The sequence below is a fragment of the Cajanus cajan genome, chromosome 2, assembly GCF_000230855.2.
Source record: "Cajanus cajan strain Asha chromosome 2, NIPB_CcT2T_4, whole genome shotgun sequence".
In the NCBI taxonomy this organism is placed as follows: domain Eukaryota; kingdom Viridiplantae; phylum Streptophyta; class Magnoliopsida; order Fabales; family Fabaceae; genus Cajanus; species Cajanus cajan.
In genome coordinates, this window is record NC_138518.1 from 14449906 (window position 1) to 14464155 (window position 14250).

The following is a 14250-nucleotide window of genomic DNA, read 5'->3' on the forward strand; positions in this document are numbered from 1 at the left end:
TTCTAGGTTGTTGGATTTTATGTCAATGACGAACCCTGTTTATCCAGAATTAGTTAGGGTATTTTACAGCAATTTGGAAATCAGGAATTGAGTTCTTTACACTGAGGTTAAAAAAATTCCAATAGTGATAAATCAGTCTCTGTTCGGAGATTTATCAAAATTAAAAGATCAAGGTACTCTGTTTGAGGGAACGATTCCAGATACATGGAAACCAGAATATTCCCATCCCAATGCCCAAAGTATGGTTTGTGTAGATAATGCTGACATGACTGGAAGATTATTGGCCGGCTCAATGAAATTTAATTATAGAATCATGCATTACATAATTGTTCGGGTACTGCTTCCCCGCACGACTAACCTTGCACAGGCTTCAGAGGAGGACTTAATTTTGATATGGGCTCTAATCACTGGCCGGGAATTTAGCTGGGCTCATCTGATTAGGAGTCAAATGAAGAAGGCCTTGCGGGTTAATGCTTCTCTTCCATACCCACATCTTGTAACTACTATTTTGGAACATTTTAACGTTCCTCTGGAAGATGAAACATGGGTTCCAGTTAAGAGGGTCTTTGAGATTGGGGCAAATGCAATTGCTTCCTTTGGGTACAAGAAAACACTAGATAACACCTGGGTCAGGAAGCGGGATTTTCAAGCAGTAGACACTGATGATAAGACTCCGTCTCCACCTCCTCAAGATCCTTCATCAGCACTTCTCTCGGATGTTCTCAATGAAATTAGAGATCTCCGGTTCTATGTTGGTGAACGTTTTGATTCTCTTGACACTCGAATGATTCGTCTTGAGGAGAAAGTAAAATCTCTTAGACGCCCTTCCAAGTAGATAGTTGTTTGTGATTCTGTTAGTTGCTCTTTTAGTTTATCTTATGTTTTGGACTATTTTTACTAAATTTCTGAACTTTTTGATTAGGACATATTTTGCTAACCTAGGATGATTCTGCACCTTTGACTCTGACTATTTAACTATAGGGACATATTTGACTTTTGGTTCTGAATGGTGTTTGTTTCTCTCATTCTATATTTTTTATATATTGTCTCATTCCTTTTGATGTTGCCAAAAGGGGAGAGGAAAGGAAAGAAGAAAAAGGGATAATTTATTTCTGATCAAAAAATTTGGATATTTTGATTTGAACAAATTAACCAGGTCACTACAACTGTCTATTTCTGATCAATTTTTTATAAAAAAAATTAACATCAAACAATGATTTATTAAGGGGGAGACTAAGGGGGAGTGATCGATATACACTGTTTTATGTTTCTTTCCATCTACAGTATGTTGTCATCATCAAAAAGGGAGAGAATGTGGAAGAACGTATGTAAAGGATTTTGATGATGCCAAAGAAATTGTAGAAAACAAGAGGTCAAGTTAAAGCAAGGTGATCAAGAAACAAAAATCTCAAAGTATTTTAGATAAGTCTTGTCAACCTAGCTTTATATGTAAAAAGAAATCTTTAGAAATATTGCATAAGATTCTTGGCCATTTAAAATAAAGAATTTCAAAGAAAACCCAAATATAACTTTTTAAATAAGTTTTTGAAAATAGAAGTTTTTCTATATCTTAAGTTTTAACAGTCTGGTAATCGATTACCAGTACATGTAATCGATTACCAGAGGATGAAAACTCATATGTTCAAAATTCAATTATAAAAACGTGCTCTGATAATCGATTACCAATTTATTGTAATCGATTACTAGAAGTTTAAAATTTCAAAGTTTGAATTTAAATTTTACAACGTTCCAAACTTTTTGAACTTAAACCGTTGTAATCGATTACCAAGTGTTGTAATCGATTACCAGAGCCTATTTTCGGGAAAATTTTAGAAAGACACAACTCTTCATGAAAAGTCATGACCTATGAAACAATCATCTATAAATACCAATAATTTTTCAGAAAAAGGTTACGAACTCAATTGTGAAAAATTATCTTTACAATCACTTGGTCAAAAATCATTTGCAAATATTATCTAAAGAGTTCTACTAGATCAACAAAGTGTAAAATCCACTCTTCAAAGAGAGTTGTTCTACTTCATTCATCTTTTCTATTGATCTGTAAAGGGAAAATTGTTGTTCTCCTTGGTGGTCTGTGATTCTCAACACGAGGAAAGAGAATTCCTAGGTATTGGAGAATTTGAGTCTTGTAAAGGTTACAAGCATAGTAAAAAATCTCAAGTGGGTGACTTGAGGACTGGATGTAGGCAAGGTTGGCCGAACCAGTATAAAATCAAGTTTGCAATTCTCTATCCCTATACTTTTAATTTTGTTGTGAAGTTTTTGCATCATTACGTACAAATTGTTTATGATATTGATTTTATAAGAAAGAAGTTAGAAAAACTAATAAAGAGAAGAAAAATTAGATAACTTAATTCACTCCCCCCTCTTAAATTACACGAGGCTACTTGACTAACAATATAGTCGATCAGACAAGTCAAAATAGTAAAAGACTTGGAGTCATGGATATGTAGTACACGTTTGGATTGATGTTAAGAAGCAGCAAAATGGATATTCACATATTTAAATTCTCCGAATGATAAAGTAAATATACCTATGAGTTGGAAAACATCATCGGCTACGTTCAATACAACATTTTCCAAACACACATATTATGTATCATAACAAGTTAACAACTCCCTAATATTAATATATGCATCAAGGAAACTACATGCTTAAGTCACAATGAAATTAGCAAACTAAACCAACAAAATGAACTGGTTTAGGTTGCCAACTAACTAATGAATGAATTATTGGATTCCAAATGAATAGAAGGAGTAGAAGAATACCAGATATTATCTATTTCCAATTTGCATGTATGCCAATTCTTACAATAATGTATGACTGGTTTAAAAATCCAATTATATCGTTGCAAAGTTACAATAGAGATGAAGAGATTTGAGGAAAAACACAAGTAACAAAAAGAAAAAAGATGGCTTCCTTAGTCTAACTCCAAGGAATGACTGTCTTCATTAGATGAGAGCTTATTGTTCAATTAAGAAGACTCAACACCTAAATCAAACTTTTTGTCATGTTTTCCAATTCATTTGATTTAAGTTGAGATAAGTGACTAAAGTAATTTACATAGACTTTAATGCCAAATTGCCAAAACCAACAAAATTAAGTAACTATAGGATTGAATGACGGAGCCAACACTAACTTAGTAAAGTGTATACTTAACGACATTTTTTCTTAATCTGAGATGCCAAGAAATTTTGCTACAAGCATTCTGTGAGCCTGACTTGAGCAATCCCATGTTTCAAACAATTTCAAACTAGTATCCTAGCAAATCTTAATTTTATAAGTCCATGTATATCAAATGTAAAATAACACACGTGATCATCAATAATTATGATAAAAAAAATAGATGTTTTTAAGATTTTAACTTTGATAAAGTTTAATTTTAGTCATTAGAACAATTTTTTTTATTTATTAATTTTAGTTCTTGAACTTTTTCTCCTATCAGTTGTTTATTCTTCCTTGGTGTCAAAATTTCTTGTTAATAGAAAAAAAATTAGAAACCATTAGAAATCTCATATCAATTAAAAATAAAATTATAATATATATATATATATATGAAGAATAATTCTATTGAATTAACCACTTTCTTAAAAGGGACTAAAACTATTGAAAATTTTTCAAAAATAAAAATAAAAATTGACAAAATCCGATGGCTAAATATATTTAATCCTAAAAGAAAAAGTGAGTCCTCCATAACTAGGCTTTTCCCAATCGCTATTTTTCTTTTTTATTTTATTCTATGTCAAAATTTACACTTGATACAATAACTTGATACTTTTCATTTCTTTTTTCTTTTGACGAAAGTAACTCGATACTTTGAAACATAATTATATTTTTACATATCTTACAGGACATAAGTCCATTAATTGACTAAAATCATGCAACATGGAAGAGGATAAAATGGTCTACAACTTCATGAAGGAGAAGCATTGTCATTGGGATCTGTATTGGAGATAAGTCTGACATCATATAAACCTTTTTTGCTACCCTTACCTGCAGCCAAATATTATGTCAGTATGCATTCAATCATTTCATACACATTCTGAGTCTTCCAATTATTAAGTATCAGAGATTTACCAAACACCCAGACATCAGACTCCCCAACTTCAGCTGTAATTCCTGGCCCAAAGAATGAAGCAAATTTGGCCTAAACACAAAATTGAAGTTTGAAAATTTGTTAGCACCAATGTCTTTGATATCACAACTCCAGAGGATCTTAGAATTGCAGTGAAAAGGAATTGAATTAATTAAATTCCAAAAGAAGCAGTCCTCTAAGGTTAAAGCATTCTATTCTGTCCACGATGCGGTTATGCATTCTGTTATAAAGAACCCATTTTATCTCTTGAGAATTGTTTTAACTTCTGTGCAACTTTGGACTTGATAAATCATAGTCAATGGGTTGGGACTAGTTTATCTTACTCTATACCCAACTCAAAATTTTGATCAGGTCATTTATTTGAACTTAACTCCTTAATAAATTGTACATGATTGGATCAACCTCATTTGTTGACATAATATATCAATCTTAAAATTAAGTATAACTAAATTATAGAATTAAAAGTATAGAACAAAATTAAGTTTTATTGATAGTATAAATTTCAAAACAAATAATATCCATATATGCAAAATGTTATCCATTAAGTCAGTAAATCTTATTAATTACTATTTACATAATTATTGAGAATTATATAAATTTCAAAAGAATATAGGACATTAATCTAGGTTGAGACAAGCCGGAAATATAATCCAAACCCACTCTCAACCTGAATATGTCAATTAGTTTGGTGCTGGATGAGTTAATGAGACAGTACAAGTTATGAACATCCTTTATAATTAAAATACAAGGTGATACGAGATTTTGGTTTTGGTACTTCTGTCTTATGATTCTTCTACTCTGATTTTCTCTTATCTGAATTCTTTTAAACCTCATTAGTCATTACAAACAAAAGATAACATCAGTTATCCAGTTTCTAGCACTTTTTTTATTCTCCAAAATTCAGAGAGTTCCATCATCTCCACGAACATGTTAAAAAAGTGAAAGCAAAATTTAAATTATGCTTCAGGAAAGAAAGCTGAATACCTGTCTTTTTTCAAAATCGGACAACTGCAGATCCTTGGCCTCAAAAACCAAAACCAAACAGAATTTACCATCTTCTGTGACCTAAGATGTGATCACATCATGAGACAGGATTAATAAGGGAATGACCATAGAGTTTAATCAATATAAATGATCCCCTAACTATTATGTTAGGCAGGATCTCAGATCAACAGGGATTGTTGTATGAAGAATATTAACAGGTTACCATTTCAAAAGTATTATGGAATCCCTTATATTCATATAATATTAGACTAGAAGGGTTTTGTACTAATGACAAAAGCCTGAGCAACCAAAATGGGTTAAGTAGGCCTATTCTATTTAAATGAAAATAAAATATTGAGGGGATCTAATCTCAAGAGAAAAAATAGCTGCTGGAGAATAGAGCTTGACCGGTGGCAACATTGATTAACAGAAAATATAGCACAAGTACCAAAAGTGGGATTAGACGAGAACTCAACATGTTCTATTTTAGACTTGAAATTAGACTAGAGCTTGCTCGAGTTTAATCAAAATGAATCATTTGAAAGGTCAGGTTGTTGAGGTGGCCTGGTGGGTAGGGATAAGGATAGAGGTATAAGCTTAATATGCAGTAAGGCACTATGGTATACCAACAAAAGATAGAACAAACGAAGTTAAAACAGACAAAAGAACATAAATATAATTTTTAATTATATAAAGAGTAATAGAATGAGGGAAAAAAAAGGAAACATAGTGTATTTAGAGCAGTCCATTACATAGAGGGATGGAAGATAGTGTGCACATGATAGAAGAGACATGAAGTAGTATAAAAAATTTACACACTACTAATTTTTTTTAAAGTCAAATGAGATATATGTCATTATTTCTTTTTCTGTATTTCCAAATAATCTAGTAAGTACTATGAAATGAGACTTAAATAATCTTATTGATTGATAAATTAATGCAAAATTGACAAGCATACTTCTTCGCGAATCATTTGTAGAACAGGAGCACTTCTCCTTGGTATTCCTCCTCCCTGAAACAAAAAGAAAACAAAATGATGTCTCAAAATTGAAGAACACATCACGTGCTGCAGAAGATGAAAGATTAAATCCCACTTGCAACAAGGACATATAGTAGGCAATGTCACTATTTAACTAATGCTGCTGGCTTGGATGAAGATTGTTAGAGACGTAGTATGGAAAGATATTCATGTGTATTTGCCAAATAGCTGAAGTTATAAGGTGAAGACTTGAAAATGGGCTTTCATTTTAACAGTCACAGGACATATTGTCAAAACTGACCTGGGTCCATGTATTGTGTTGAGTTTCATTTCAAACATAGGTAGAAAACAGAGATCTTTTTATTTATTTATTTATTACTTTTATGTTTCATTTAATGCTTACAAATGGAGAAATAGATAATATGCAAAAAGCTAATAAGTACCTAAAAGATAATTTATTGATTAATAACATACTTGACCATACTGGAATATCCGTTTCAATGCCTCATCCAAATGCTGCTCATCTCCATAGCGATATCTGGTAACATCACTCTTCACCTGTGAAAGCACAAGATGACAACTTAATACATTCGATATTCAAAACCATCTAGGTTAGACAGACTATCAGTGAGTAAAAATGAGTGATTGGATGAAAAATTGAATCTAATGGTAATAAACAATCAAACTAAAAATATTTTGAAAATCATGGAGGGATTTGACATTGAATGAACTAATTTCGCTTGGGAGATGTACAGCTGTATGCCATTGGTAATTCTGACATGACCCATGAATGCTACTCAAAATGGACTATGTATTATTACTGGATGACCAACATGAGCCCAGTCCAGAATAAAAAGGGCAAGCTAACAGGGGCAATAATAAATAAGTCGAATCTAGTCAAAACTATACATATTAATAAAAAGGTTAACTCTTTAATAAGTCAGCATCATTAATGTGTAATTTAAAATGACAACTAGCTGGGCAGTAAGCATGAGTCTATGATGAGATTACCTGTTTAAGAATTGGAGTTGCACATTTTTCCCTCAAGCTTTGAGCATCGGAATATGTGAGGCACAGGACTGGCTTGAGTTCTGCATACTGCAAAAGAGATGGCCCAGGACAAAATATGAATACAAGGATAGTATGACCCAAACGAGCATCCATTAAAACACCAATGTACAAATAAAACTATGAAGCAACAACATAAACATTAAGAAGGGAAACTCCTAACATGACTCTTGCACAATTTTGTTATGATGAATGTCCATCTTATAAATTTATTCACATCAGTAACACTTTCTCTACCTTGAGTGCCATTCCAATAATTGCAAGAGGGAAGCCATATGTTAACATTATAGCTGACCATTCAGATCCGGGGAAAAGATTAAAATATGCTCCAAAACCATAGCTGCATGAAACAAACAACTAAAATAAGAAACAGAAACACTTGACATATTATATAAAACCAACGAAGAAGGTGAAAAAAATGATAAAAAAACTCACGATAAGAGTGAGAGTCCAACACCTAGACCAATCACACCAAATGAAACCTGCAACCACCAAACAACTAGTTATAAAACTTTATGTTGTAAGGTCAAGCACAATGATATAAATCTGCGAATCAGCAAGCCAAGATGAGTGACATGAACCAAAACTTACAAGTTTCAATAATAAATAAGAGTTCCCTCAAAGACAAGGAAAATATTACGCACAAATCACCAATTCACTGCCATATATCATTGTCACCACCAGACATCTAGGAAGAGATCACACTTGCAACATGTGTAAATTCATTCACCCCACAGTATATATCATCAATAATTCAATATTTCTTTTCTTGCTTCTCTGACCAAAATCCAGTGTTGTTGAATATTCCACAAAATACTAATATATAGTAAAAAGTAAAGCACGAGTTACTGAAATCTGCACTTGTCTCATAATGTACTATTAATTGTAGTAGTACCCTCTCAAAAATAAAATTTTATTTTATTAATTATACATTGTTAAACTAACATAAGAAGATTGTTAGAAAAAACCACATAGTAACTGTGGTGTAACCCAAATCCTTTTCCATTAAGGGAAATATTAAAGTTTATTGGTTCAAGAAATCCTTTTTATTGTTATTTTCTTGTATTTAACACATAAATACAAAAACATCACAACATTTTTAGTTTATTTCTTACTTTCACATACATCATTTCATATACATACTAAAATCCTTGAAAACAGAAAAGGAAGTAAAAATAACTTGAGAATATTGTAATTATTTGTGGTAACAGGAAATAGAAAACACTTCCTAAATTTGGCATTTGGTTGGGTGTATTTTAATAGACAACTTGATTAGGTTCTTATTAAATAAGTGCTTATCATGTAAACAATTATGCACAAGTTATTTCATAATTGAAAAAGAAATAAGGTTAAATCATTTTCACCTATGCATAATTTATTTTCATAACTTATCCTGATGAGGTGAAAATAGTTCATGGACATGTCATAAGTTCTTTCAAACATTTACATCAAAACAAAACACTTATTATATAACTCAATTATATAATTGAAGAGAAAATATAACCAAATTATTTTCATAAGTTACGGGAACAGCTATAAATAATTTATAGAGATGTCATAACCTATGAAGCCTAGATACTTAGTACGACACAGGTACAATACGACACAGATATGGGGATACGATTTTTTTTTTTTGAAACTAAGGATATGATACGTTATAGATACATTAAAAAAATAGAAAATTTTATATAAATATAAAATATAAGTAAAAAAAAAGAGAGAAATGTGTCTTTGTAGAATATGTATATTAACTTTTAAAAGGTTTTTTCTGTTTAAAAATTTTAAAACTAAAAATAAATATTTAAAATATTAATAAAACGAACATTTGGATAAAAAAAACGCATCCAAGCCATATCACATGTTATAAAGCCGTATCTAGCCATTGTGAGCGGAGTCGTATCAGAGCTGTATCCAATAATTTTTTTTACAAAAACAATAAAAAATAATCAGATACTCCTTGGATACGTATCCTGGCATATCCTAGCCGTATCGGTGTTTGATACGGGTAAGACATCGATACTTTTCCATTTTTAGAGTATCCAGGCTTCATAGGTCATAACATATTTTTATTAGTTCTTTTAAGCATTAACACATGCTTACAAGATAAAATAAAGACATACTTTTTTATGGCACCTCTCCTCCTAAATTTTAGTTTTAATTTGATATGTTAATTTTAAAAAGTTTCACTTTGATCTTTTAAATAGCTTTGCCAAACTAAATTAGTCATTTTGTCAGTTCAGCACACAAGCAGTTTTAACTTTAGTTGTTTGGAAAATGCCCATCTAATATGGCATGTTTCACAGTTATGATATGTTGAACAAGTTAATGTGATACTCTCTGACACAGACATATAGGCACTAACACCCTGTTTGGTACTGCTAATTAGCCAAAGAAGAGGGAGGGAATGACAGAAATAGGGGTGAGTTTATTCATGAATGGTTATTTGGTGCCGTTGAGAGAGTGAGGAAAGAATAAATAAAAAAATGTGGTGGGTCCCATACTCCCATGTGTCTTTCTTTTCTGCATTGAGTGGGTGGAAAATGCAACGAAATTGCTTCACAAGAAGCACAAAAACTTTTTGGACAAAAATACCCAACACTCTTACGACCACAAAAGCAAAGGATTGTGTATTCTATCTCAATAATTTGCAACTTGAATTGATTGAGTTTCCTAATTAATCAATTGAAGCATAGAACTACGTATTCATGCTCCATAATTTGCAACTTTAATCAACTGAAATCCCTAAACAACTGATTGAACCAGTGAAACAATCGATTAGCATAGAACCACATATTCACACTTCATAATTTGCAACGTTAATCAACTGAAATTCCTAGACAATAAATTGAATCATTGAAACAATCAATTTGTACCTCTACAATTGATTATACTTTTTTTTTCCATGAACATAATATGTCTCAAAGCTGACAACCAAAAATTAATCATGACTTCTATTGATCAAACATTATTTTAACACATTCAAGAATCATACTTGGGAGCATCATGTCGATGCCCCATGTCCCAACGCAGCACTTGCAACCATTAGACCAAAAGACTTGATGAGAAAATGTGCAACACCCATTGCAGTTGAGTTATTTGTTAAGGGCAAAAATGGAATTCATTTGTTCTTACAATTACTTTCCTCTCTTTTCTCTTCCTTCTATTCCTCATAAACCAAATAATTCAAAAGTTCACTTTATTTCTTTCTTTCTTCTCTATTTCTATCACACTTATTTCTTTCCACCCTATTTCTTTCTTTTCTACCAAACATATACTAAGAAAATAGAGCAATACTGTGAAAATTATCCTTCACTTGAGACAATCAGGTTGAACATGGTAGAACCATAAACATTTTAAGTTTAAGAGATTCAAGAAGCTCATAAACTAAGAGAGAAAACACATAAAATAAATCCAAATAAACAGTAAATAAGTTCTTCCAGAAACCGGTCCGGTTCGGTTCATTGGTTGAAATACGAAAAAGGAAAAAAAAAAATACCTTAGAAATGGAGAAGTCATCGTCGGGAACGAGAGACGGTTGGGCGGAGGAAGAATCAGCAGCTCTGGGAATAAGACTCAACTTTGAACCGAACCGGTTGCTACCGCCATTCGTAAGGGATGTGGATATGGATATGGATCCGAGCTGAACCGGAACGGGTCGCGACCGAGTTGGGAGGGTGAGTCGGGGACGAGTTGAATGCGGGAGAACGCAGAGAAACCGGTGACCGGAGCAGACGGTGGCTCCACCTGGCATCGCAAAGAAGGGGGAAACGAGAATGCTCTTTCTTTGTTTCACAAACCCAAACGCAGAGTGTGAGGAAATGAGTAGCTCAGGTGCTCCTCAACCGCCAAAAATTTGGGCCACGTGTCCTCTTTATCTTTCAGATAATATATATATCAAGAAGTAAAATAAATAAATTTCAAACTGTTGTTTTATTTCTTATTCATTTTAATTTTTAGTTATGTAACGATTCATTCGATGACATACTTAAACGACAAGTATTTTTTTTTTTAAAGAGTGAGAATAAGGATGATATTAAGATTTTTTTTTTTTAAATAGGAAAGATTACAAAGATAATTGCATCGAGAATTGAACTTAGATCTTCATATTTCTAACTACCTCAATCCTTCCCTACCCAATCACTAGGCTAACCTAGTAATTTTATTAAGATTGTTTATTTAACCAATTATACTAAATTCTTTATATGAAAAAATAGTTTCTATCTATGCCTAATTTTTTTAGTATTTTAATTACTTTGTTTCTTTAATAAAACTCTGGTTAATTGTTTTTTTTATGAGATGGGCCGGTGCATTAGTGCTGGTATAATTACACTTGAATTTTATTTTTTCTTTAATCATAAAACAAATATAGCTAGTTAAAAAAAAATTTGGTCTCTTGTCGTATATTGAATAATAGGACTGGTTATATTGAAAAAATATAATTTATATTTAATATAATAATTAGATTTTATAATTAATTATGATGATTTTTTATTTATTACTACTTTTTTCTTAATAAGGCTCTATTTTATTTTTGGACAACAACCAATAAGTTCTTATTTTCAAGATTTAGAGGATCTAAGAGGAAGGACTCTAAGTCTAAATCTTCTGTAGTTCCTACATGAAAAGCCCCTAAAAGGTGGAAGACTGGTAGAGCCACCTAAAAGAAGACATTATTGGTGTTGCATGATGATTCAAATGATGATGAGCCCATTGCATGCATTGCAAGCTTGGTGCATAAGGGCAAGTGGACAAACTAAGGATGTTGAAGCTAAGGTGACTAGTGAACCTCATGAATGTGCAGGTTGAAGCTTCTATTGAAGCACAAGTTCTTGATGAGGAAACTGTTGCAGATGGGTTTCTTGAGCCAAGTGTTGTTGAAGAGGTTGTTGCTAAATAATCTAGTATTGTTGTTAGTGAGAAGTTTAGGGTGCATTTGGCTTAAAAAAACATTTTCTATTTTTTATTTTAGAAAATAATTTTTAATTTTAAAATTTAAAATTAGAAAACGTGTTTGGTTTAAACATTTTTAATAAAATTTCATAAAATGTTTATGACATAAAATTATAAAAAAGAATTGAACAATAAATTTATAATATATATTTAATATTATTTAATTATTGTATTATATATATTAAATAAATGGATATAAATATTGAAAATTCAACATATTTCATAACTAGTATTTAATTATAATAATCAAATAATATATTTTTATAAATAAGAATTAAATTAAATAATATATAACATATGAAATTAAAAATCTGTAGAATAATTATGTCAAATAATGTGTAAGATTCATGATTTTGTAGGTGTGTCTAAACTGACGCAACTTTGAGTGTCATGAATGACTGTTGGGCACGAGCTCGATAGAGATGACAAGTTGTTCTCTAATACATTTAGGTCGGACGGGTAGTGTCACGTTAGGCATGAGAGCTTCAAGGACTCCCTGTTGCAAATTCCCTAGGTGTGGGAGGGTTGCGATTAGCATGATCCTTTTAAAGAGCAAAGTTTGTTCGTGGTCTCTATCACACTAGGCGTAAGTATCCTTTAACAAACTTCACCATATTCATACAAAATTGTTTTACTTATAAATATGGAGTTTTGATAATTTTGAATGCCCTATGTTGTTTAATTAAGAACGTTGTATTGAATTACTTTTGGAATAAATGTATGTATTGGTTAAAGTGACATTGGTGATGTGTGATGTGTTGTTGTGTAAGAAATGTATGATAATCATTTAATAAAGTCTAAGTTTAACTTAATCGTGTGAAAAATCTAGGTGATATTGCTTAGCTAGTTGTACCTCATGCAGTATTTGAATTAAATCTATTGTAAGAATGATAAATATATTTATATGAGTTTGAGTGGGTGAATGGTGTTGAACACGAATTGCATAAGAGTCTTGTATGGCATGCATCAATTGATTGTTTTAATGGGTACAATGTGAAATACGTCAATAGGAAAAGTTTTCCTTGTGTAAAAGCTTGAGGATTCATGACCTTAGAGATAACAAGTTTTGGAGCTCTAGTTCCTCCTAATGTGTGCATGTGGTGTAATTTGGCCAAAATCAATATCCTAAGGCGCCTTATTACATATCCTCTTAGTGTAGAGTGTTATTATGACTATGATTGAGCATGTTCTCCTAGGGTATTGGACACCAATTGACCGTTAATAATCATTTTATTGACGTCACATGCATATATTTAGGATTGTTTTGTCCATTGCATTGTCATAACATAATAATTATATCTTGGTTGATTGAGAATTGTGGATTTGATATATAATGGATGGTGTGCTATTGAACTGTATTGAATATTTATTGATATTCATTGTCAATTTATATATATTGTTTTTAATGTCTATGATTACCTAGTCTACCTAGTCATAACTTGCATTGATAATTAGAATTAGATGTTTCTTACTTTCCTTTCTTTTATGATTTGTTTTGGAATGTGGATGTAAGTGAAAACAATTTATGAAATAATGTGATTAGAGATGAGGTTTAAACTTTGTATTGAAAGTGTTGTAATAAGATGTGACATCGGAACAATAAATAAAACTTTCATATTTTTAGTTAATTATTAAACTATGATTTAATTCTATTAGTTGATTTGATGTTAAGTTTTAAATTTTGATTTCCTTGTAATTACTGTTAAACACAACTTTGCTTATTGTTTAATTTTAATTATAATGTGATACTTTTAGCCTTTGATGTTTTCAATTTATTCGGTAAAATTATTTGAAAAACTCTTCTATATAATTATTGAATTCTTAGAGAATGTCACAATTATTATAAATAAATAAAAAAACAATAAATTCATGCATTATTTTGGGTAAAAAATAAGAAGACTGAACCATTTAATCGATGGTTACACAGGCATCAAGAAAATTTCGTCAATAACTAACACATGCTTCAACACGAGAACTACCTGTTTTAAAAAAATTAAAATACAAATATTATATGCATAGTTTTAAAAACCGGACCGGTCATCGAATCGGTTAAGGTACTGGATCAGTGGGTCAAAGGTTGAACCGGTGAGTCATTAGTTGAACCGCATGACTCAGTTTTTATTTATTTTTATTAAAAAATATTCATATTAAA

At 31.2% G+C, this 14250-nt stretch overlaps 1 protein-coding gene across 1 annotated transcript; it reads right to left on the reverse strand.

Annotated features, from left to right (window-relative positions):
- Positions 1–3776: 3776 nt before the first annotated feature.
- On the reverse strand, positions 3777–10997 carry APE1 (acclimation of photosynthesis to environment). The gene is made up of 9 exons (XM_020378331.3): positions 10645–10997; positions 7584–7630; positions 7386–7488; positions 7092–7178; positions 6555–6638; positions 6060–6113; positions 5102–5182; positions 4099–4168; positions 3777–4014 (listed from the first exon to the last, which is right to left on the reverse strand). Exons 1-9 carry the CDS (start codon positions 10897–10899, stop codon positions 3935–3937), a joined length of 861 nt encoding a protein of 286 aa, XP_020233920.2. The 5' UTR covers positions 10900–10997; the 3' UTR covers positions 3777–3934.
- Between the last annotated feature and the right edge of the window lie 3253 nt (positions 10998–14250).

Excerpts from the sequence above, each read along its gene's own strand:
- APE1 (XM_020378331.3), bottom strand. The coding sequence starts at position 10,899 with ATGCCAGGTGGAGCCACCGTCTGCTCCGGTCACCGGTTTCTCTGCGTT. Across the intron at positions 5,183-6,059 it reads TACAAATGATTCGCGAAGAA|GTCACAGAAGATGGTAAATT; the intron begins GTATGCTTGTCA and ends ATCACATCTTAG. Across the intron at positions 4,169-5,101 it reads CCGATTTTGAAAAAAGACAG|GCCAAATTTGCTTCATTCTT; the intron begins GTATTCAGCTTT and ends TTTTGTGTTTAG.